Source organism: Achroia grisella, unplaced genomic scaffold, assembly GCF_030625045.1.
Source record: "Achroia grisella isolate CSIRO2021 unplaced genomic scaffold, CSIRO_AGI_Agris_v1 utg516, whole genome shotgun sequence".
Taxonomy (NCBI): Eukaryota; Metazoa; Arthropoda; class Insecta; order Lepidoptera; family Pyralidae; genus Achroia; species Achroia grisella.
Window position 1 is genome coordinate 136,622 of NW_026712909.1, and position 27,885 is coordinate 164,506.

A 27,885-nucleotide genomic window follows, 5' to 3' on the forward strand; every position below is an offset into this window, starting at 1 on the left:
CGAATTGATAGATAAACAATTTTTAATATACAGCATAGCACGTGCAAAATAATATACTTCAAGGTATATATGAGTAACTCTGTCTCACCTCACCTACTTCGCAGTCAACCCACTTATTTACAAACCAAGTGAATTGGCAACTAAAGTAGACTGTTTCGGTTTAAAGGGTGCCCGCCGGGTACCCTAAGACAGGTAAATTACATGGTATAAAGGCTTGATGTCGTCGGCTTGGTGACGTCTTTGTCCTTCGGATAGTCAACGCAAGAGTAGTACTATGGACGTCAGATGATGATGTGAAGTCTGTGGTGCTGTATATGTATATATTAGGGATAAAACTGTTATAAGCGTTTATTATCGATAATATTTACAAGTGGGCTTCAGATTTTGGACCAGTTACAAAAAAATATATTTTAGTGTGTAATAACTCTACATTCGTATTGTTTACGACTATACAACAGACATGTAAGAAATATTGAATTACTACATTATTATTGTGTTAACAACGCATGACTCACTCATACACACTTGTGACATACAACTGTTCTTTGCATAACACCGACTCCACAATAGACCATGACTATACATATGGCAAAATGTATTACGAACGAAAAATGTTCCACATTAATCATTTTATAGAAAGCAATTAAATAGTCATTCATTACTCGGCTTGAGCTATTATATTTTTAAACGACCAACGTTTTAGTAGTTTCCATATATCTCTGTTATTGCTTGAAGCCAGCAATTACTGTCAGATAGGATCGGAGAACTACAAAATTGCTGTAAAATAATGTGAACGGCTACTGAGTTGGTAGTCTGAAGGCATAATAATAAGTCTCACGCGTATAAATTCGAAGTGGTATATTCAATGACACGCACCTATCAATTAACCACATACTCGACTTATCCGGTTTCTGAATACCAGTTATACTCTCCAGGTCTGATTACTTGGACACAATACGAGGGAGATGTCGACTCAAGTCAGTATTTTGCTCGTAACAACCAGTGTCATGATTAGTGGCCGCTTGTGAAATGAAAAGTTTAATTATTTATGATGTAACTTTACTGTAAAAGATTTTATTGTAATAATTAAATAAAAATGCAAGTATTTCATATCTGCGAGTAGGTATATAGATGTCATCATTCCAAATGTTGATTTTTATATCACTATAAATGTTAATTGTTGAGAGCAAATATAATTTGACTTAAATGCAAATATTCATTATTACAAATTACAAGTAATAATTACAATATGTACTAAACCAAAACTGAATTCGACAACCTCAGTAATGCAGGGGCACGCTGCTTTTCTTCCCAATAAGTACTGTAAATATCAAATATATATCTGCAACATATCTAGCTATTATACTAGATGTTATACTCGACTTCATCCCCGTGGAATTAACTTTATTTTTATTAAAATAAAATTCGAAGTTTCAAGTAGCCTAAGTTACTCTTTATAAACTTAACTATATCTATGTCATAGTTAAAATTCTTACAAAATTGGTCCAGTCGTTTCTGAGGTTAGCAGCATCAAACGGACACACAGAGGGACAATAATTTTTTAAATATTATTTTGATGTAAGTGCCGTATAAACATTCATGAATATTTAGTGAAAAGCCCTTAATTGACTAACTAACTAACTAAAACTTAAATGACTAACAGATACTTCAATTTTATTTATTTAAAAGTTTATGATTTAGAAATCCGATAGCATAAGCGTAGTAAGCGATAATTGAGTCTTAATAATTATACCTCCTGATTGCGTAGTCAACTACCTTTAATTCCAAAGTCTATAACAAGTCATGAGTGCTGAATCAATAAAATTAATTATTCATGTAAACTTGGTTACACATACAGAATATTTGCTTATGTACACATAGCTAGGATGAGTGGACACGGAAATGTTATCTTAATTTATGTATCCGGTATATGAATTATAATGTGTTTATTTATAAAAATCACTTACACGTTTAACGTATTAAGGTAACTGAATATGCAACGCTACCAAATGAGACTATTTTCCATACAGTTTAAGCAAACGTATGGAAATTTTATATATATATATTTATAATTTATATATATATATATATATATAGAATGTTTAAAATATCATTAACATACATTTCATAAATTGCTCGAGTTTATCAAAATTTTAACCAAATTAATTGATTATGTAAATTTACATGTTACGTCTAAATATTCAATTATATTATTAATTTAAGAAAGGTTATTTTTGAAAGTTTACTGTACAAAAATACAAATGTAAAGATTGTTTTTTATATTATTTGGCAAATTTAATGATAATCCGTCAGTTCCAAATATTTCACAATTATCATTACATACATGACTTAGCATATGATTTAAAAATACCTACTGTACTGACCTTTCCAACTAACTGATAGCCTTCGAATTTTGATAGTAGCTAGTCGTTTTAAGCAATTCAAAGTTAATGAAATATATAAAACATTGTTGTAGATAATTCCATGAATACGATCAAAAACACCCCTATCGGTAGGTACTCATCCCGCTTAAATTTCGTACGTTGTACTTCCGAGTTGATAATATATTTTAGTTATATTGTATAATACAGGTAGAGTTCAATCACATATATTTATATTATGTTATATAAAGTAAGCCCGATTTATACATGAAATTTATTCATTAGTCACATAGTGACTCATCACGAGATACAGCCGATTAATGAGGACTCAGCTCTTTCTTATTTCCGAATCGTTGGTGAATCACCTCGTATTTTATGATAAAACCGTATAACGCATTTGAAATTCCAACTGAATGCACGTGAATACACCTATGTACAGTTTTCTATCAAGTCAGACTAATCAACCAAGTTAAAAACACTACCATACTAAAATTCAGAAATATTCTAAAAGACGGCGCAAGGAACATAAAAGAATATCTATTTCTAATACCATAGATAATAACCGAAGTGATCATAAAACTGCGGTGACGCCACAGAGTTGGGCGATTGTAAAACTTGAAAACTCTAAAAGATAGAAATTAAAATCAGCCATAAAATGCAGAGAGCCAATAAAATACAGCTTTTGAAGCTGTAAATGGCTTCAAATTTGTATTATATCTTATATTCAATATGAAGAAGTGTTAAGAAACCTTTGTCGGCGAATAGCACGTGGATAGTTTGGCATTTGGTAAGAAAAGGGTTTGATGTTTGTTGCCTTCCAAGAACTCGAATTTGGCGTGAGTGTTTACTCAAAGAGGTAGTGGATCTTTTTGAAGATATTCACGGATGCATGACGATTGATATTCAATATTCTATATAGACTATTGTTATTATTAGACGAAACATGAATGCGGATAAACAGGGTAGAATGCAGTAAGGAAATCCCAAAATGCTACCCGAAGAGAGGTGGATCTAGAAGAATGAAATTTTGCATTACGAAATCATGCGCAACCTTGTGTTTACGATTCAAAATAGCCAAATAATGTATTTAAAAATAAATTATAAAATTTAACTTCCATGTATGACATTCAATTCAAATGGAATGTCATACATGGACCATTGGTATTATTTTATATTTCTTTTTATACATACAGTTATTAAATTACTATTACCTACCTACCTACCTACAATAAATTCTATCCATTTTTTATTTCATTATTACAATACTACTATATTAACATACCAATATTCCTCCTGCAAACGCCTTGTATTACCTAATACCATCATAATGAAGTGATGCAATGTTTTACATTGAATCATAACATATATGAATCAGCTGTAACAACCAACTGAACAGTACAGTTAAAAATAGTAATAAAATAATTGACATGCCTAAATGGATTAATGTTTCAGAATAGTATGAATAAACGCTTTTAATTTTGAGTTGTACATTTATTTTTAATCAAATGACTATTCCACCTCCACTAATGAAAAGCCTTCCTGATTCCAGGCGGTATATTAAAAAACTTGATAATTATGATTAGGTCTTAAGATTAATCAAAACTGAAAAAAATAATGGTAAATATATTAATAGACAGTAAGTAGTAAAATACTACCTCTTATCTGCGACTTCGTCTGCTTTTTATCATAAAAGATAGACGGGCCTAGGTCCACCCTCGCTACATAATATATATATCTTATATCTTTACGTCAAATAATAACATCATTTAATCTATTTAGTGGTCGAAATTGAAATATACAGATGCACAAATTTTCATATTCCTTGACTTCGTCTGATTTTTTGTGATAATGTATATACCCTAGCCGTTCTCGTGATATAGTCAATTTTCATGTGAAATTTCATTAAGTTATGCTGTGTAAACGTTAAGTTATAAATAGACAATCAGACACGCTTTCGAATAATATTAAATAAGATTAGTATAGTAGTGGATTTTGTCTATCTATACCTATATAGATAGACAAAATCCAAGATCTCTTCACGCCTACTTCAGTCGCCTCCATTGGTTTTTATTATTAGCAGTTAGCGATCTCAAGTGTCATGTCTGCTGACACTTAAGGGTTTTGCATGAGGCAGGCCTTTCACGTCGTTTGTACCGACACCTCGGCAACTGCTTTTAATCTCTAATGAACAAGTGGCAAAAACTTGGCGCCACATTGTTGCGATCCCTGGGGCCCGTCTCCGTCACTCCGGGGTAATCTTCCCTTTGTTTACCCGAAGCACTTGTCTCGGTACCTGTTTTACAGCCCATTGTCGGTTTAACGGAATTCTGGGGAAAATTATAGCTAGTAACAAGCGCATTGTCTTGTCAACGACTATTGTGTTTTTAATATGCACTCGAGAGCTGCCAGATAAATGTTATGATGCTGCATAGTTATATATTTTTATTGCTGGCAATAACGAATAAAATGTTAACTCAATAACTATTATTTTATGGTATTACAGTCATAGAATTTAACAGGTGCCTGTTTGGGTTATTCATATTCCTTTATTATTAATATTATTATTGTTTATTGTATATTTTTTTTTACAATAAAATTATATTGCGAAATTAAGAGAATATTAAATGCCTAACAATTGCATTTAAATATGATTCTTAATAAACAGTTATTATATTAAATAAAATGTCAACAGAACAATCAGTTTTTCAATCAGTGAGCAATTTTGTTAAACGACTTTGCGTGGGTAACCACGTCAGCTTTCTTATTTCAGCAGTCAAGTTGCTTACTTTGTAATCCCACAAGGATGGTAAAAGGTAGTGAAATTATATTTTTATTATTAAATTATGTGGGTGTAAAATTATCTGTGTAACAGCAATCTTGGTATATTTTTTAATTTAATTATATTATCTTATTAATTAGACGACCTCGGTGGTCTAGCGGTCTAGCACACCGCTGTACGTCCGATGGTTGCGGGTTCGATTCCTCGTACGGCACAAATATTAGTATTCATGAGTATGACTGTTTGTATCGGTCTGGGTATTTTCTATGTATAATGTATGTATTTACGAAAAAAAATTTTCTATGTATTTGTATCAGTTATCTAATACCCATAACACAAGCTTTAGCTAGCTTAACTTGGGTCTAGATGGCGCTGTGGGAATTGTCCTGAGGTCATTATTAGATTATTATTACATATGTTAATAAAGGAATAAAAGTAGTGAAATTACATTATGACATCTTAGTCTTTGCAATATCGCGTCCATAGCATGATAACGTGATGTGTCTGGTACTTTTCATGTAGGTAAGTCATATATAGACAACAGTTACCACTGACTCTCAGGTGAGGCGGCAATTTGTTTGCATTATAGCTACATAACAAAAAATCGTCTCACAAGTAGGAACAATCTTTCAACAAGAGTATTTTAAACTGTTTTAAAGTGTTGAATGTATAAAGATTGCCTTTAGATTCCAGTATGGAAATGAAAAAGCAAAAAAAGGGCATGCTTTCAAGAGGAATGTTTAAAAAAATGGTGTGCACATGTAAGTCATTAGTCAGGAGTGGCTTGGCAGCTCAAATATTTGGCGATGGTTGCAAATCTGGGCGCCACTGTGGCGGTGCTCTATACAGATGCCGCCTTTACCCGAAGCCGACAGGCGACGCCAGATAAACAAAGATTTCAGAGAAGACAGCTATGTCAATATTGGCTGTAATGCTAAATGAACACAAATGACCGTAGGATTAAGTATCAAGACCGGTGGAGCAACAGTTGCTGACATGTTCTCAAATGTTTAGTTACATTGCAGGATTAAAACGGCCTACATACGGCATTAAAATTGTGGTACATTCCGACGCCGTTGTGGTGGGCTTACAAAAATCGGTGCTTTTTTCGCTACAAACGAGGCGATCGAGGAAACTATCTAGGACTCTCTTCACTGTTACCCCCACTTTACTATAATATGACGCATTACAAATCTACGAATCATTACTACATGAACACAATGTCGTAAGTAATATTAGCTGTATTCATGAACGAAAATTTTATCTATTACATTTGATTATAATGTCTAAAAGCAATTGACCAACCTAGTAATAATAGATACCTAGATTATTTTAATCTGTGATAATAGTACGGTGCGCTTACCTCCGCTGCCCCTGGGTAAGCTGTTTGGTACGCCCAGGATTGTTTCTGAATATTTTCAGTCCCTACCTACATACGTAAATGCAACGTTTTTTTTAAACTACGTAGGTGACAAACCAGCATACGGCCCATCTGAAGATAAAGTTATAATGAGATTGCACGTCATGTACTTAATTTCGTTATAATTGCACAATATTTTCATTTCGAATTTATCATAGACAATCAGATCGATTTTTCCATACTTATCCAATGAATTAATCAAGAAGCGATAACTACGTGGGTTTTTTACTCGAATATAGCGTGATAATGATATAAACAGGATAATGACATCACAGTTCACGTTGCGTCGCGGATTATGCGCTTATCAGGGATGCCAACCGTAGAAGAATAGTCTTACTAGTAAGAGATTTCCGTCAGGACTATTAAACCGGATATGATAGTCGGAGGCATTGTCAATTATCGACGTCATGGTAAACGCTACATTAGACATGCTCACATGTCGTTGGATAGTCATTTGAATACAACGTATCAGAGACCCTACGAGATCTTGACCTACAAAATATTTGTATACTACGTAGGTGACAACAATCATACGGCCAATCTGATGATAAACAGTTACTGTAGCCTATGAACGCCTGATGTACCAGGTATGCCGACCCTTAATATACCTTTCTTGAAACAATACATTTACATGGTTAGAGGGCCAAATTGAGCTAATATACGAGATTTTATCAGATTTTGACTATACTAGGTTAAATGTTCTAAGGTTGACAACCCTGGCGGATAAGCATACGACGGATGCCGTCGTCATACGAAACTGGTTTTTGTTTCTAGTAAATAGAAACCGCGTCATATCAGTTAGGTATTTACGTCAGGATGATAATGTTAACGATCGAGGTAAGTCCGTGAATTTCTTCTTCCGAGAAGATCGTTGCCCTCACCGAGATTCCCACCACATTGTGTCAGCATGTTAAAATCTTTTAATATTATAAATATCAATAACATGATTCATTCGTTTGAAAGTAACAATGTAAATATCATTTATTTTTCTGTAATTAGGTACCTATATCAGCAGTAGGGTTGGGCGTTTTGTAGAAAAAACTGAAAATTCGTAGCGCTGACAATATTATCTTATTGCACTAAGTATGCTTGCGTACCTGTTATTGTGTAATTAAGTAACACACAAGTTTCTTGCTCATTCTTTATTCTTCTGCGTTTCGAATGAATTGTATTGAGTTTATTTTAATAAAGATTATTTCTATTTCTATTTCTAAAATGGTGAATTAGTTGACAGTCCAATTGATCTTAAATGAAAAAATATATGTAGTCGTAGCGATACAAATATCACATTATCATATACTACTCATGCGCTGCCACTTTAATGAACTGATATAGCATGCCCCATTTCCTGTAATTATTGTTTCACTGCCTTATCTTACCCTTCAGCCGACACACAGCCTAGAAAACAAGCTGCTTGGCAGCTGAAATAAATGATCCTGAGGTTTCTACGCAAATGACGTATCGCAAAGTTTATATCTGCATATCATCCATCTCTCATTATCACCTCATCTCTACTGACGTGAATGACAATGGTATGAAATCTTTGTGCAATTATTTCTATTTACTTCAAGCTAAGTTGCTGTGTATTTGCCAGTATTAATAAGATATAATATTTTAAAGATGTCAGGCAAACCAGTTTGAGACATTTAAGTATAAGATAATATAATCCTTCAAGGCTTTGATCTTGGCAATATTATATACCATACGTGAGTAAACCATTTACATTGAAAACTTAACCATCAGATTAGTAAATATGTTATATGAATATGTTACGAAATAATCACATAATTATCTATGTTTTAGCTGTCTTATAAATGTACATAATCTGTACCTACTAATATTATAAAGTTGAAAGTTTGTCAATTTGATTATTTGAGGTATATATGTATAGTCTCCGGTCCGATTTTGAGAATTATTTTAGTGTTGGATAGCCCATTTATTGAGGAACACTATATGACATTACGCCATGATTAAGAATAAAGGTGTGAAGCTGCAGTGATAAATGTTGCAAAAAGTAAGAAAATACGATACAGACGAAGTTTGCGTGGAATTATTCAAATCGGATTTAAAACCTGTGATTACCCTGAACAACCATACTCTCAAACTTCTATTCTATAATATTATAAACAAAAAATATGACACTAGCATTTAAAAATATATTCATTTAGGGATAATTTTCGTACTGAAGTCATACTGAACTGAAGTCAGTTGCTTAATTTAATTAAATAATTATGTACTTCAGTTAGTACTATGAAATAATATGTCCTGGCAAAGATAAGGCATATTACTCACTAGCTCTATAAATAGCGGAGGATATTTTCTTCTACTTCTAAGTCTTATTAACGATCACTCGTAAATTTATATATTTATAATAATTAATGAATATTAATATCGCTTACTCATCAAAATACAATTATTAGATTTAATACAAAATTAACACACACTGCTCGTAATTTACAGTGACACATGTAAAAACCCAGCTTTATCTGCGGTTAAAACCAGAATTTGCCATGGATTATAATTGACGCGTGTTTACGTGTAGGTGTATATATTATATATATATATATATATTGAACACCAAGTCCGGTTACACGTTGAAAATTAAGAATAATATTTAGTAATAGGGAAATTTGCACGGATTGTAAATATCGGATATTTGATTTCAAACGCAGTGTATATAATAATTCTCACTGTATATATAATATACCTACATAGATAGTTTGTTTGTTAAATTGAAAGTTGAATAACATAACACAAGTTGAATAATAATTATAGGACATCAAGACCAATCGGACAGGACCATCTAGTCCCAAGCTAAGTAGAGCTTGTGTTATGGGTACTAGACAAATTCCATACAAAATAGATACATAATATAAATAGAAAACACCCAAACCGATACAAATAGGATTACAGTGTACACGTCCTGTCACGGTCGCCAAATGATCAATCAATCATCATTACTTGATTTAAATAAAGAATTACAATTTTAAAGTCGTTTATTGTTCATTGAGTTTTGTACAGAGAGCCATGACATTAGATGCAGAAGAAAGACAACACTCGTTCAGTGTTGCCAACCTTATTTCCATTTTAGGCGTGGACACTTATTATTTGCTGCGTCTATATCACACTTCAATCGCAACACCTCTTAGAAAGTAAGTTGCCTGTTTATACTATATAGACTTAAAAGAAATCCAACTATAAAAATGTAGTATCCAGGTACAACATACTACGTCTTCTTAGATTTTTAACCACTAATACTTCAGTTCGTACTTAACTGTTGTATTTGATTAACTGATTACATGATAGGAGTAGAGAATGAGGAATAAAGAGTAAGTAGTTAATTACACTCTAAGCTGTCCAAACGCATTAGAATAGTTCGAAACAAACAACATGAATTACATCATTTAAAAACAAAGTGTTTATGAGTACAAGAGATTATAAGATCTTATCAAACACTGTTGTATCCGTAAGTATGCAATAAAATATTCCGTATCGAAGTCAATACATGGATAATGTATTTATTTACTTATATAACATATTATATTACTGAAAATCGTCTGGAGAAATCTCTAATGTACGATATGTAATAGTGAATATAAGGATAATTATTTAAATTCTCCATCCTTTTCTATCGTTACTGCTAGATAAGGATTACGTTTTGAGTGTCTCTTTGAAAATTAAAAATGAAAGAACGTTATTTTAAAATATTCTCAAGAAATGTCGACAAATTATATAAGGACATTATAATGGAATTAATAAGCATTTAAAAAATATTAAGTTTTCAACGATACAAATTAATAAGAAAGTATCAATTTATTATAATAAACTTTGAGCAAGTATCGTGAAATTAAACATTATTTAAATAACCATTAAAATTAATCTCTACAATACATTAAATTTTCGAATTTCTAACACTGGACGAAATTCGAAAAGCAACAATTTCTTTAACTATTGGTCACCCAGTGTTCGGAATTCGCATTTAAATATTTAAGTTTGAGGTTCTATCATTGACTATAAACAATGAAATAAATTGTGTACATGTGTGAGAGTGTCAAATGCATGGTAATGTGTGTAATATTTTTCTTTTTATAATTTACACCCCACCTTCATATAAACTTTAACCGTACCAAATATCAAAAGTACTCTGTGCACTTAATTTCATAAAACTGGGTGCAAAGTTTATTCATGTAATGTTATTATGATAATACCTAGGTATAATAAACGAGTTCAGTATTGCTAATTAAAATGATAACGAAGGTAATTATTATTTATTACGGAAAATAACAAACGTTCACATACACAACTACTACTTATATATGTAGAAGGAAGGATGTGGTTGACATGATACCAATTATTATATATAAATATCTGTTATATTAACTTACAAATATTATATCTACAAAACAATGTCAGATATTAATATATGTATATCTATAATGGTGATGATGACTGTCCTAACTGCTCCGACTACGGTGGCCTTTTCAAGGACTACCACGCCACGCCTTACATGTGACTAGTATATCCTGATTTGTTTATAAAAGTTCGTATAAGTACATTTTAGATATGTTTCGATACTATTTTTATTAGTCTAAGTTATAACCGGTGGTAGACAGGTATTTACTCGTATTTTATCGTCTCTAACATCAAGCTGACTACAACGATGACTCATAATCTTCTACTCTAGATTTAACTAGAGCTCTTAATCGATCTGGTCGTCTATATACCGTTTAGTTTGTTTATATGTTTATACACTAATGTCTAACGTACAAGAGCTGATTCAATAAAATTTCGATGAAAATTAGTATTTTCTTTTTTCGGTCTACACTATCTATTGACCGCAATTGGTCTTTGCTATAAATGAAATATATATATATATACAATAAAGCTTGTTGTATATATAAATATATATATACAACAAGCTTTATTATGAACGTAACTTTATAGTTTTTATATGTATTAATTCTTAATAATATATGTACGCATACTGCAATGAGGTATAATTATATCTGAGATGACCAATAAGACGATTACATAAAAAAGATTTTAATTAAACATTGTTTTAAAGTTTAATATCAAGAACAACATTATCGTTCAATTATATCATGCAAACTTCAAATAAAAGTATCTATTAAATAACTGATTAAATTACATTACTTGAAAGCATCTATTTTCTAATTTACTCTCTTTAACTTTACAACTATTTTCTACTCAACTCACAGCGTCCACGAAGAACGCTGTGAGTTTTTTTATGCATGATAATGAAATGGTGCACCCGCCTGCGCTAGCAGTTTACGCTGGCGAGGCACCAGTGAAGGATGATAAGATGAACATAAGATCAGATCAGTTCACCAGGACAGGATCGTGACAAATTCACCAGGAATTTATCACGATGATCTCCAGGGGAAACCGGGTGGAGGTCAACCTGACATAGTACATTGCTAGTAATGGGGAAATGAGTCCACATTACTAACAATCCCCTTCCCCCCCGAACGCCGTGAGTTGTGACGTGTTTACAAGATCGGTCGAAGTTCATGGAACGAGAAATTAGCATGCGTACGTGAGGCGCGCACCAGCACGCGCGGGACCATGTGACGCATGCGTGAATCATGGTAGCAACCGGCACGACATGGCCGTATCGACCATAGACGTATGGCGTAATATAGATACTACATACGTATCTACTTTTTTATATGATAACCGCCGCCTACATACATGAACAACACTGCAGACACCACGTTATCATGTGACGACCATGATACCATTCTAGAGGAGTAAGATGTCATGTCTCTTATTCTGTAATTACACTTGCTCAGCTTCAAAATAGCTTACAGGTTACTTGGTGTCTGAAATAGATGAAGCTGAAGTATCTACGCAGGCGACTTTTTACAAAGTCTACCTTGGTATATGTAAAATAATATCTACTTATTTGTACTTTTTACTTATTTATGCTAAAAGATCCAGTTTGAACTTTCAATCACAAATAGGCAAACTTTCATATCAATCACAGTGGACAGAAAAAAAACTCTAGATATAATGTAATACTTATGTTATCTGTAGTAATACTGATGATGCAAATAAATGATAACTACTTTTAAAAAATAAAATTGTATATTTACCTACGACTGGGTTCCATCTATCCTATTTTATATCTATGGTATTTGCAGAGTTGCTTTTTTTAATACTACTTACCTACAGGGAATGGCAAACGGCTTTGTTAATGACCCACTTAATGGCAATATATCTTATTATATCGTAATATTACAAAGAGGTCAAATATGTATGGTAGTAGAGAGTGATCTCTGAATTTATTGATCCTATTTCGAAAATTATTTTAGTGTTGGATCACCCATTTATCGAAGAAAGTTATAAGCTATATAACATCACGATACGATCTAAAGGAATGAATGTGTAATGAAAAATTAAAAAATGATACATTAAATTGACGTAGGTAGTACTATACTACTAACGAATAGACTAAGTAGCTAGTAAGTGTTAAACGAACTTTATTAAAATTATTATGCAGAAACTTCCAGATGATTAGCTACAAACTGACGATCCAACTTGTTAAAATCGTAAAACTAGTCAAATACAACGTGAATACGTCCTTGCCTTGCCTAACCTGAGGCAACCCTCAGGTTAGGCCTAAGGTGCTATGCCTGCGTACCAGAGTACGGATTACAATAGTAATTTAACTACTATATTTCATGCCCTTCCAACCGGAACAAAGATTATAAAGTAATCTGCAGCCGGCGAAATTAGGTGAGATAGAGATAAGTACGAGTCAATAGTCACGCAGAAGACTTTAGCTTATTTTACCGATCAAATCAGATAATATCACAAAAAAATTAATATCAATACATAGCTCATTAGTGTCTCTTTACCTAGCTAAGTTAATTAATGTAATATTTACTGCAGAATTGACATTTGACTCCAGCTTAGGTGGCCTAAAATTTTATATACTTACTCGTGAAGAAAGATAACATTATCGGTTCATAATTCTAGTCAATTTCATTGCGTAAGAATTGTTTGTTTGTATTTATGGAAAAGTTATTTTGTCTACGTGCTTTGAATCAGACATTTTATATATTTAGTTCATGTATTGTTTACTGCTAATAATAATTTCAATGACGACGCAAGCCTCACGCCCTTTGGACCACGTACGCAGATGAATGTAGGCATTAATTTATGGAACCGCAGCTTAAGGAAAACCACTTATTTTGCAATATTGTTAGTCTGTCGAGTAGGTACTCGTATTTTTGGATTAGCTAATATGTCTTATGAATATTAAACATACCTACGTGGTAATAATTTTAATGCAAATAAACGAGAGAACATATCAAGGTAACAAACCTATCTATCGTCCTAATCGTCATAACGGTAGGGAAAAATATAATACAATAAATTTGTCGTACATGAGCGGCTAAAATGTGAATTAATGAATAAATATTTTTGATTCTATTTGATTTGATTATTATAACCCAGAAGAAAATTTAATTGAATATGCAAATTGTAATATATTCTCCAAGTACCTACATAGGTAGGTGACAACGCATGTTTTAAGAAAACTCCTTATTAGAAAAAAGTTAGCTGAATCAAATTAATTTATCTACAAATATAACGTTTTCGCATTTGATCTTTTAATTAAAATGTATGTGATTCTCTAATAGTTCATAGTATGTTTTAATTTTTCTAAACAAGTAACTTACTGTCATTATAATACTAAAATATGGTATGACTCTCATCCTGTACAACGCAGAATATGAATAGTAGCCTGCCAGTCTTGTTATTCGTTTCTTCCATATTAAAAAAAAAACATGTAAACTATATACACATTAGTACATGGATACCGCAATTTACTGATTTCGTTATAGAGATGTGGCAACATGTATTTGCCGATTTATCAACATGTTGATTTAGATTGTAGCACTTAGAAGTAAATTATAAAGCGTAACTTTCATTGAACTTGATTACAAAGGAAAACACGATAGATCACGCACAACACGATGAGCGATAAACGTTGCCACTCCTTTCTATAATGAGAGCACGTGTGTGATAGCGAGCGATTGCGATCAATGATTACACACGCGTCACCTGATAAATAAACAACACCGATTTACAATTGTCACCGTTACGAAACTATTTTGCAAACGCGCTGGAAGTTATGACCGTTGCTGACAGTCATTTTTGCGTGATTGCATACTGTTTTGACACTTTTCATTATGCATTGTTTTTATAAACTTTATCTAATACAATATTATGAAATTACAGGATAAGACGCGTGTTGCGAATTACGAATGTCACATGTCCGCAGTGTTGTTCACGTACATATATAGGCGACGGTTACAGTTTACTAAGTCATCTAGTGAACAGTCAACTTGTTTAACTTTCCAATAAAATAAAAAAAAATACTATCGTGATATACAAACAAACCTTGTTTTTACAATCAATAAAGTTCTTTTTTTTAGCATATTGTAGTCTCTGCACGCAAATGTTTATGTTGGCAAAATTCCGTCTACCATCAATAAAAATCAATAGAAACCTTTGTCTATTTTCTTTGATTTTGATAGTGTAATTTTATCTATTTTAAGCATAATTGGATACCTGTTTATGTTATATTATAAATACCAATAAAAAATAATATTTCTTCTGTGTATAAAATTTATATGTGTCTGGTCTGTACATAATTTTGATAAAATTCAAATAGAATTGCTTTAGCCTGTCCTCGTTTAACTTTCATGTTTATAATTTAAACATAGGTTTGTTCTAAATGGATTTTGAGTTGAATCTAATTATAATTAAGTTTGTGTTGCTCACAGACTAATTTTAATAAATTTATGTTAAATCCACAATGTTTAAGTAAAATATTCATAAACAAGAAACTGTCTATTGCTAAAATAAGACGGTAAGTAAAATACTTATTCAATTTAACGATGTTTATTTTGTGATCTCGACAAAATTAATTCTGTATTTACGAACTCATACCGACATAGAAATTAATGCGCCGTTGTGTGACAGACCAATCTAAATATATATAACTCAAAGGTGACTGACATAGTGATCTATCAACGCACAGCCCAAACCACTGGACGGATCGAGCTGAAATTTGGCATGTAGGTATATGTTATGACGTAGGCATCCGCTAAGAAAGGATTTTGATTAATTCTACCCCCAAGGGGATAAAATAAGGGATGAAAATTTGTATGAAACTTTGTCAATTTTAAACCAACCCTAAGAGGATAAATTAACGCAAGCGAAGCCGCGGGCAAAAGCTAGTTCATCTATAAGCATGACTCTTGTGATCACACAACTTAACTAGTTCGATCATAAATACTGAGCTAAAAATAAGTGTAAAGTTAAGTATATTTTTAAAAGTGATACAGTGAGTGTGTCTATAGTGAGTGTCTGTCTAGAGTGTATCTATCCTTTTTTTGTAGTAGTGGTAACTGTGCATGTAAGAAAAAGACTAAAAGCGAGTAGACTGATAAGTCTGCTCATAATAATTGTTTATATACCGCCGTTTACACTCGTCTAGTGACTAGGATGTGTGTAACAACGCCGAAATATCGGGAACTCTTAAAGAATATTATCATCGCCAAATATCTCGTTTATATAAGGTGCAATTGTTGGATGGTGTCAATATTATAGACGCGAAATGTGAAATAATATTGAATAGTAATATAAAAAGCAACATTAACATATAATACACTGAACCGTCTATAACGTTTATGTAAGTATACTTTGTACAAAGATCTGCGTGTGTAAGTGACAACCATCCCCTGTGTTATTTAATTCTGACGTCAAACAGCTTGAGAGATATTAGATATACAACACGTGAGGTACAACGAGCGCCACATGATGACGTATTGCCCATGACTCATGTAATTGGCGATGGCTACCACTTAAGTCAGTTTTCTATTACAGTTTAATCATGCGTTGCATCTACTAATAAATATGTTATTTTTTTGACAAGGCTACACTCACGACGAAGTATTACCATTATTTTTGAGAATTCAATTAATTCAAACTAAAATTTATATATTGAAGTTCATCATCTTATCCACTTGTTAAATTAAAATTTTCTTTTATTTTTTAACATTGCGGTATATGATTAGATGATTTCTCCCAAAAAAATGTTAATTAGATTGCCGTTATTTGTCGTATGATTAACAAACTACTTAAACAACGTTTTGCTAACTCTCAAAATCTCAGTGAATATATAAAAATCTATGGCTGAAAATAAATTTGATAGTATCTTCGGAGATGTAATCGCTACGTTAAAATAAAAAGACAAAGAGATCACGTATTAGACGTACGTCAGAATAGAGGACGTCGTCACATAAGCCTTATGAATCGACGTAGGCATGGACAAATCTCATCGATATCAATTCTATATGTAATTAGAGGTTATTCCTCTATTGTGAGTAAGCGGAAAGTTAATAAATTATAATTTATTAACTTTCCGCTTACATTATGATGTATGCCTTTTCTATGATAGTTGTATTGTATTCTATGTACAATATGTATATATGTTCATCAAATATTGCTGAGAACTACTGAAGTATATCCTAAGAAAAAGAGGTTAAATTTCCTTAACTCAAAAATTTATATTATTAACACGTATCATACATAACTTTGTCAATTTATTAAATAAAATTTTAAAAAATGTTGTTCATCCTTATAGAATGTACCTTCATGTCAAATTTCATTAAATTCCGTTCTAAGTTTAGTTGTGTAAAGTTAATGAAAATACAGACAGACACACACTTTCGCATTTATAACATATGTGTAGATCTTATCATCGACCTCACTTAACGAATAGTTTAGTATTCCTAAACTTGTCATTGGATTTTACTCAAAGTACACTCACACAGAAAGATGTTTGTGAATGTTATGATAATCAATAATTTGTTGTTATTCTGACTAATTTTAAACAAAACGTTAGTATCTATGTAATCAAATCATTATTTTGATATAGCTTTTGACGCTGCTTGTTCTAGAAATAAGTTTAAAACCTAGTTCTACTAGGTTTTAAAGGTAAAGAAGACGAAAGGAATCTGTGTACAAGGTTGTAAAGGATGAGCATACGTCCAACGATTACAGGCAAATTTTTTTTAAAGCAATGTAAACATTGGAGATTCACCAAACCCCAATATTTAGGATGCAGCCTTGCAGAAGGCTTTATATATGGCCAATCTATATAGTATACTTAATAGTGTCAGTGGTTGGGGAAGTAATGGTTGTTGTTACTTTAATTGTAGTTTTTTTAATTATTATATTAGTTTCACAATTTCAGCCATAATATATAGATATTGCTATTGAATTGAATAAACCAAATGACAACAGTGTCATTAATATAAGAGGATATAGCATAATTGATTTTTATTAAAATAAACAACAATTTAAATACCTGTACATTTTTCAACTATTCGTTGTTTATTTCTACGATAGAAAACAAAAAGTGTCGGTACGTGTACAACTGATAACTGTGTTTGAGTACACATCAATGGATGATAATGTGCGCGTGCTCATAGCGGACGCAAACTCGTTTGTTTACGACAGCAAATCTAATTATAAGTAGGAAAATTCCTTTATTAACTAAGTCCAATTGCAGGGTTGACACTATAATTAATAAATAATTTGTAAATGCATTAATTAATTTTAGGTCTTGTTATTGTAGCGCAGTGCCACGCATAACGTCTGAACTCTACAAACATAATCGTGTTTACCAAGTAATTAATAATGGACTTACTATATATAATAATATTCAGAAACAGATTTTTTTTCAAGATATTAATTGGAAAAGTAGATATCTTTAAAATTATTGATATTCATGAGTATTTTGTTAAAATAAAACCAGAGACATCAGATATATTCTTTGTCAAAATTGAGAATACTAGTTATTGTCTATATTAAATTTACCTATGCGAAAGTGCGTCTGTTTATCAAACACTAGATGAATCGTAATGAAGGACTTATTATTTTAAGTCAAGGATATACACAAACAAAACATTATTATCTAAAAAAACAGTATAAATAATAGAATACTTATCTAAGAGAAATACTTATCGAAGAGATATCTGTAGAGAACCCTAACTACAAACAATATGACCTAAATGAGTTGTTGACACGCTGATACAGCAAATAGTATATAAATGGATTTACACATTAAAGTAATTATGGAAAGGAAAATTTAGCAAATTTTTTTTAGATTACATCTAAAAATATTCCTATGGAAATCAGATCACAAACAGGAAAACACGAGATAGAAAAGCACTATACACATACATTAGTGGCACGACATACAATAAAAAATACGCGATATTTCCGTGAACATCAGTCTGTATGTTTTGTACATAAAAATATTATTTATGTCATAATAAATACACGACTGTGTGGATATGCGGAGGAGTGAGGTATGAGGTATGATTTAAAGATGATAAAAATATGATCGTTTGTGAAAGTAAAGGGAGAGGAGAACCGAAGAAAAGATGGACGAACTGTAAAAGATGAGCCATTTAAAATGGGGGTAAGCTGAGATATGATGGCTGATAGGAACCGAAGGAAGAAGATGTATTACGCTGATGGCAAATTATGAGATGAAGTCAAGGCAAAATTTGTAATAAATATTTGTATTGTGCAACATTCGTATCTATATACACCGAACACTATTAAATCACTAGACAGTGTTAAATCGGTATACAACCTTGATGGTATAGTGATTTAACACTTTTCAGTGATTATAGATTCGATTGTTGCACAATACAAATATTTGTTACATATTTTTGCAAAGTAGTCTTGGTATAAAGTAGTCTGCGTAGTTACCTCTGTCTCATCTACTTCAGCCTTGGTGGCTAGTAGTGTTGTTATTATAGTTTTTCTAAGCTGTATTTCGATTGTAGGTTGAGATAAGTCAATAAAATTACAGGTTACAGGAAGCTGGAGACATACTAGTAGAAAAATGTGCATCACATGATGACGTGATATCCGTGATGCTATTCGTGTATTAGCAAATTGTTGCCACTTACATCAGGTACTCCGTCAGCCTGTTTGCAATTCAAATTACCTTCATAAAAAGTGTATAAATATGTAGAACTGTTTCTATGTTTGTAAGGTTTAGATGTAGATAATGTTATGAAGTCTAGATGACTTGTGTAGGCAATACATCAAGTGTTATTTTTTAATAATTTTTGTATGACAAAGGAAGGTGAAACATGTAAGTGTAAACTGTAAATCCATCCAGTTATTATCCATTTTGGGTAACTGATAGTTATAGGAAGTTATTTGTAACTAGTGGTAGATTTAACATATCATCAGAGCTAAGGGTTTGTAATCGATCAGAATAAAGATATTTTACTGCATTCATTTAACAGTAATCAATCAGATTACATAAATTGTAACACTTCCTTCTATTCCGTGTTGAACGCTCTAAGTCTAGTATTGTATTATAGAAATAGTATTACTTTGGAGTACAATACAATAATATGTATAAAATTTAATTGTTAAACAATAAACATGTTACAGTATTTGTCGATTACATAAATTGTAACACTTTCATCCTTTAGTTTATACTACATATTAGATTCACTGATAAACTACTGGAACGATTAATTATGATAAAAGTAATCAGACCCGAAACCTAATATGAGGTAGATGAACCATGTGACATAAGCACAATTATCCCTGATAACGCCAAACAAATATTTTATTGCAAACAAGTGACAAACCAGCTGTTCCGATTTCGCAAAGCACGTTGAACTAGCACCTAGGGATGTGGAAATATGATTATAGAAAACATCTATTATTATTCAACGAAATAGTCGATGTTACAATTCTATTTTAATATATACAAAAAAACCATTAAATATTATTAAATAAAAAAAATATAAGTACATACACCAAGTGTAAATAAAATATTCGATTTTAGAAAAAAATATTACTATTGAATAAAAAATATTTTAATTTAATTTAATTAGATTAATTGTAATTATGTTAACAAAAAGAGCGACCACATTAGATATATGCTCTTTAGCATCGAGTAAAAGAACAAACACTTTATTTAAAAAAATATTAAACAAAAATAATCTATTTTATATAGATTGTTACATCCCTGCTAAAATGTCATTACAATCTCCAACATGCCACTGACAAGTTAGCAACATTATATTACTATTTAACGCAACATTGATTCAAAATATTGAGATACACGACTTGATGTTATTGTTTATTTTTTATGTGCAATTTAGACAGGCAAAGGTACTATAGTTGTAAACTAGGCATACAGCCTTTATGTTGAGAATAGTGAGGAGGATTAAATGGCCTTATGAATACTGATTGATTACAAGTTCATTTATAAACTACCTTAATAGTTTATTACAGTTAAATGAGAACCGGTTCTATTAGACAATATCAAAATTATATTCTTGAAAATAGAAATAAAATCGTCTGCCTATTCTACAGTCAAAATGAATACTTTATTTACACGTGATTTAGTCATAATCATGACAGCTCGTCCCACATCTTAGCGTGGGGGTCACTTTATCTCTCTTCATTGGCTATAAGGCGAGCCGTTAGCTAACAGTTTGCCGTTCCATGTAAACCCTGTTTGCACACTGTTTCTCTTGTTTAACAGAGTCCAATACAGAATTCATTGGCCAAAAAATTAAAAAAATAGAGTATTTTTTTAATTTATCTATAAAAAACATTTTTTTCCTCTCTTTATAAACAGTTTATGAAAAGACAAAGAAAAGCTAATATTCATTGGCTTCCTTTTTTTCCAATGATTAACAAATCTTCAGTGTTGATTTCAAAAGTCATTATGAATGACGGACACCACAATTTTTCCAATGTAAATTATGGTAATGACATCCCATAAACACAATCGGCAAAACTTTCCGAAGTACATTAGTAATTAAACACATTAGATGTGATTGCTTCACATTTCCAACCTCGTGTTATGGTTTTACACAAATATTATTCTATTTAAGAAAAATCTATAGTTAGTCTAATTTTATGTTTTTGTTTAATTAGGGGAGATAAATAAAGTTCTCTGCGTGAGAGGTAGATATCTAGAATTTATAAATTTACTAGCTGTGCTCTTTTCTGATCTCTATATCATGTTCGGAAATCTAATCAAGAGGTGGTAACCTGTGCACATTAATGTGTAACATAAAACTCAAATATTACCGTTGTGCAAACGTTTATAAAATTATAGTTATAAGCAAATATTGATGGCCAATTACTCCACGTGCGTGTACCTATGCCCTAAATGACAGACTTGCTTAATGCGGTGATTATGTCCACTAATTGTCATTTTTCCGTTCCGCCAAATATTAGGACAGTGGAATTTTTATAATCTCATTACAAACCACTAAATTAATCGCCACTGACACCACGAAAACTACGCACAATAAAATAAGAAAAATGGTAAAAAAAAATTGTATTAGAAAGTAATAATTGACGTAAATTTTTAACAGTACACTTACGCGTTATTAAGTGACACACGTAATACCTCTCATTCATTGTCATTCCGGAGCAGTTAGATGCCGTGCTTCTTATCCTGTAACTCCACTGTTAGCATGTCGGAAGAAATTATAGTCACGACTATATACATATAATACTTTTGCAAAAGACCACCATAGCCTTTGCCACAATATTTCAAAGTGAGAATAAAAATAGCACGTATATAGGTACTTCCTCTAAGTGTATTATTTATATGATTTAGATTAAGTTGAATGTTTCTGTATCCATTATTTTGCAATATCATTCCATCTAATACGACGTTTGATTACTCATGTTGTCATAAGTAGATAATAATAATTTTAAAAAATTGTTTCTTGTTATATTTACAACAGAAATAGATAAACTTATTTGTCTGGTAGATATACCTCTACATTTTAATGTCAATTACTACTTTAATCCCTTATTACTAGAATCGTTTAACAAAAAAAAGAGCTTTTTTATCTTGATATTTTGGTACAACGACAGAATATAACAATAAATTGATTATTTGAAGTGTTAAGTGGGTGTGGGAGACAGCAAGTATTGCAATAAACGGGCGTGGATTCGATGCCGCGGTGGACAGTCGCATAGTGAAACATCGTGTAGGCGACCACCTACTTCCAACCACATGATAACATGCCTTAATGGAGATAAAAAAAACGCAGGCAGTGTGACTAACTTATTATTTACATTACCGGAAATGACTTGTTTTGATATTGCGTGTTTGTGACAGAAAAATAATATATTGTGTAATTGTAACGAAAATAATACATTTGTTTTACCAGTAAAGTAAAGCTGTAAAGTATTTTTTATTATTATTATTGATGACAATGTAATGGTCTTTTCGGCACAGTATACGCTGGCACTAGAGGAGGACTTTAGGATGAGCTTGAAGTCAGGGCAGTTAGCCCTTAGTGACGAATCGCACAGGTCGTCTTAATTCGATAATAGTCCTTCGTCCTGTACAAACATAAATAAATACCTAATTCATGCTAATGAGTAAATACTAAAATACCAAAGATTAAAAAAAATTACATTTGAAAATTACCGTCCCATTTGAAAAAATCTCTTGGTGTATCGGCATGTAAATATGACTACAAAATTAAAATCAATTGTCTAAGTCAAGTTTAGTTAAATACATCATTTTCAAGAATCAGCTTAACAACATAAGCAGATATAACTGTTTAGATTAATATGTCTTAGGCCATGTCTTAGAATACACAAACGTGTTATTTAACTTAAAGTCCATTAAGTACTTAATGGAAAATCGCTTAGACTTAACGTCATAAAAATATCTACACGTCAAGTATAGTGTCACTAGAGAATACTCTTTCATACAAATACCGCATATAAACACGAAGTCTAGTCTAGACTTAATTATCACATCACATAACACACTCTCAAGACCTGCCGCAAAATATTAGATTGCATTCACTCCAGCCATCGTCGCCTCATTACCCGATTCTTATTTGGGGCGTAATATCGCCATAATTTCAACTGTCAATAATTATTACTCCACATAATCCGTGATTGATGAATGCCAACAGTAGCCAGGCGATCGAAATATAATTGAAACAACCTATTGTGGCAGTGCCTTGATTTATCGGCAATCGCGTAACTCGGCACCCATTCTTTGCACTTTATATTGCGTCAACGAACCCAAATCCGCACTCTTAATTAGTCTTATTAAGATATATTGTGTGTGATGAATGAAAGACCTATTCCATGTCTTTTATAGACTTAAAATATAAAAGAATATATATATATTTTTTGTTGTTATTGTAGTAGTATATCATTATTATTTTATTTCACTATTGATTACGTAGAGTGAAGGTCCGATTTGATATAATTAGCAATTAGTGTTGGTTAAGTATTAATGAATATATTATCAAATATGTCGTTACATCTAAAGGTTGTCATAATGGATCTTCGAACGCAAGGATTAATATGCCCATGAACTTAGGTGTCCGGTTATACAGCAGTAGTAGAATAGAATAGAATCGGTGACAATTGACGTGGTGAGGAGTGCGCGAGGCGTCGCGGCGTGCGCTTGCGCCGGCGATTGTTTACGGCGCGCACGCGCGGCGGCGGCGCGTGTCCCCCCGCGCCCCGCGCGCCGGCAGCTGCTCCGCACAGGTGGCGCGTGTGGGAACTCGACGTCTCTGCGTTCCCACGATAGCGCGCGCTCCGCTCCCTATATAAACCCCCGCCCAAGTCGCTTCACCGCATTCCGCGTTCAACGCTCAACGCTCACATACACTTATTCACAGTAAACAAAATGTCTAACATGTCTTACGAGATCGCGTATTCACTCGCAGACGACGGCCCTCAGCCCGTCTCGCGTACTTATCAATATCGCAAAGTGATGAAACCGATGCTTGAGCGCAAGAGGCGCGCTCGCATCAACCGCTGCCTGGACGAGCTCAAGGATCTGATGGTCAGCGCATTGCAATCGGAAGGAGAGAACGTTGCCAAACTGGAGAAGGCCGATATTTTGGAACTGACAGTTCGTCATTTGCACAAACTGCGCCGTCAACGCCGTTTGTCTCTCAGCCCTTCAGCAGACGCAGATCGCTTCAGAGATGGATTCACGCATGCTGCCAACGAAGTGTCCCGCTGTTTAGCTTCCATCCCCGGTGTGGATGTGAGGTTGGGCACACAGCTGATGACCCACCTCGGACACAGACTGAATGATATGCAGAGAGCCGCTGCCGGTACCGACACACCTCCAGCGAGCCCACCCAGCCCTGCACTCTCCACCACCTCATCTTCATCAGGCTACGTGTCACCCTCGCCACCGGCATCACCCATGCCAATCCACAGCACACCTTTGGATTGCACCACCAGCAGTGCCTTCACCAAGACATCAGTGTGGCGACCGTGGTAAACAGCGATGCGAGGACCTGGCGGACCCGGCTCCGCGGTCACATCTGTTCCAGCACCGCTCGGAGCCGCCACACTTCATTGAGTCCGTGATGATCCTAAGTTTAGTGTTGTGACAAGTTGCAGACAAGTCTAGATCTCAACATTTAATTAGTGTAGGGATTTTAAATGTAGTTCGTAAGTTCAACTTGAAAGCTTTAATGAAAGTAGCCTATAAGTCTATTGTGATATTAAAGAGTAAATATTATTGTATAAGAGATGTTGTATCGAGCCTAACTCAGGTCGTATTGTTATATTTTTATCGTTGAAAAGATTTCACAAATTCGTGAACAAAAGAGTAAGTTAATAAAAAACATATTTCTAATATTTCTGTATTTCATTATAATATTCGTTATAAATATAATATAATGCACCCTTATCAACATAATACAAAATAGCACACGCAATGAAATATATGCATAAATATATATTTCTCTCTTATTATAAAGTGCCATTCATAGCATAAAAAACATTGAATACTACAATATGTATTTATACTTTGTGACGAAGTTATAGTTGATAACAATAAGTGTAAGTAAGATAAGCTGAATCTAAAAATAACCCTTGATTAATGTAACTGAAATAATACTACAATCAATTAAAATTTGAATGAATAATAAAAACAAGATAAGTAAATATCACACGGAGTATATGTAGATAGACATTGAAAGAGGTTATGGGCGAGCCCTTTGACACTGGGTCTGCTAACTGGGTAACTTTCCTGTCTATGGAATGCTGCATACTTACTGTCATTACGAGCCCGTATATATATAAATTACATTATACAATGCTATATTAATTACTGTATATAAGCTCCTTATAGTTCAAAAGACTACTAATTACTGTGGCCCCAAAATAAATATATTTGGTAATTCAATTTATTAGCTCCTGTATAATCTTCGTTGAGGTGAGTTTGTTTTTTACATGAGGTAAATTTTATGTTTCAATCAATCTCTCTCCATTCTCGTAAATATTACAAGATAATCTGTACAAATAAATGAAATTGAAATGTCTGTTTGTAATTTCAAATTAGCTCAACACAATATGAAAGTTTTTACATCGAAGAATTAATAAAAAAAAGAATTGTTTGCCCTGTCTGTTTTGTTCATGGAGGCGTCGGAGGATTTTGTTTAACCATATATGTATAAATACAGATTTAAATGTTCTCGTATCAGACACAACTAGGTATATGTAGATAAATATTGCACGTATAGTTACCGCCTAATGTTGATATGTATTTAATTTGATGATTTAAACATTGATTAAGCTTTCTTCAGACTAATTATAAAACATTGTTTTATACAATTACTACCTACTAGCTGACCCGGCAAACGTTGTTTTGCCATATAAATTAATATTGCTCTTAAAAAATAGGGGTTGGTGATAGAAAGATGAAAATTAAGGGTTATATGTATTTTTTAATGCCACATAAAATATATAAATGCCATATAAATATTCGAAAAAATGTAAAAAAAAAGTATGGGGTGAGTCATCCTTAGGGATATAAAAATTTGTTATAAACCTATTCTCAGATCTACTGAATATACATATAAAATTTCATCATAATCGGTCAATCCGCTTCGGGGGAGTATAAACACGAAACCTATGATACGAGAATTTTATGTATTATATAGAGCTAGCAAAACAGTAGCTACTACACGGTATTGAGTGTAGCACATGTACCATATAAACATTGAATATTTTGCTTCATAATACAAAATCGATACTACTACCGCCATCTACCACAACTTAAATTACTATAAAACAGAAACGAAGCGCCATCTAGCGAAAAGCTCTGGAGAAAACGTTATTTGAAAATTTTGCTGCTGCTGTGCTTTATGCAGCTTTACGTGTTATGTTTACTTGCTTTAATTTTAGAATAGATTGAGCTCACTGTGGCAAAACTGAAGGTTTTCTCACCATTGGGTGAATTTTAGGGCTCATACTAAAGCTACTACTTTAGTCTGAGCCGTCCATCAGCCTGTCCGTCTGGCAGGAGTTGAACTTCAGCCGCTCTGAAGTACTTCCACGGATTTAATGTTGTGTAAACCCTTGCTTTCATTTAGTAAAGGTCAGATGCTGCTAAATAATTTAGTTCCAGTTTCTCAGTTCTTCTTACTCAATTATATATGTACCTATATGTATTAACATACTTAGTTGAAGTCTTTCTAAGTAGTTATACATTGAAAATATAACCGATAGATGTACCTACATGAGAAACAAATGCGAAAAACTATTTATTATTTGAGGGATGTTATCGACACAATAAAACTCAAAACTGTAGTTCTTAGAATTCTGATATGTTTATTTGTACATTAAATGTGCTTTAATCTCAAATTATATTTCAGTTTATTATATATAATTCAGTTTACACTATTGTAAGCTTCGCTTAAAATATTGTGTTTTTTATTTCAATCGGCTTGCAAACCAGAAAAAAATTAGATACGGGTTAGCAGGGTTTGTAGACTCAGCTACGAATAATTATGAATACAATTCCGTAATAACTCTATCAAGTATTAGATGTATATATATTAACTACGACAACTACAAAAAGTCCAGAATTTCTGTGATTTATTATCGGAGTTTGCATCACCGGAGAGAGTAAACGAAGAATATGAATCTAAAAGACACAAAGCTTTTTTTTCCAGAGTCGAACTCACGACTCTACAGTCGCGATTGTAAACCACTAAACTAAGACGCCCTCGATCTGTAATAATTATATGCAAAATTAACGTGTTGTCAAGTATTCAAGGAGTAATTAGCCTTCTTGCTCGTTATCATATACCAATAAACATGAGTATTCATCGTTTCTTCCTATTGCATCATATATTACTGGCGAGAGATAACGCAACGCTATGATACTGTCATGTGACAAATTGTTGGCT

General features: G+C 32.6%; 1 protein-coding gene across 1 annotated transcript; it reads left to right on the forward strand.

The window, feature by feature from the left end:
- Positions 1-24,291: 24,291 nt before the first annotated feature.
- On the forward strand, positions 24,292-25,327 carry LOC131847187 (enhancer of split mbeta protein-like). The gene has a single exon (XM_059196671.1). The coding sequence runs from the start codon at positions 24,357-24,359 to the stop codon at positions 24,963-24,965; it is 609 nt and encodes a 202-aa protein (XP_059052654.1). The 5' UTR covers positions 24,292-24,356; the 3' UTR covers positions 24,966-25,327.
- Positions 25,328-27,885: the final 2,558 nt, after the last annotated feature.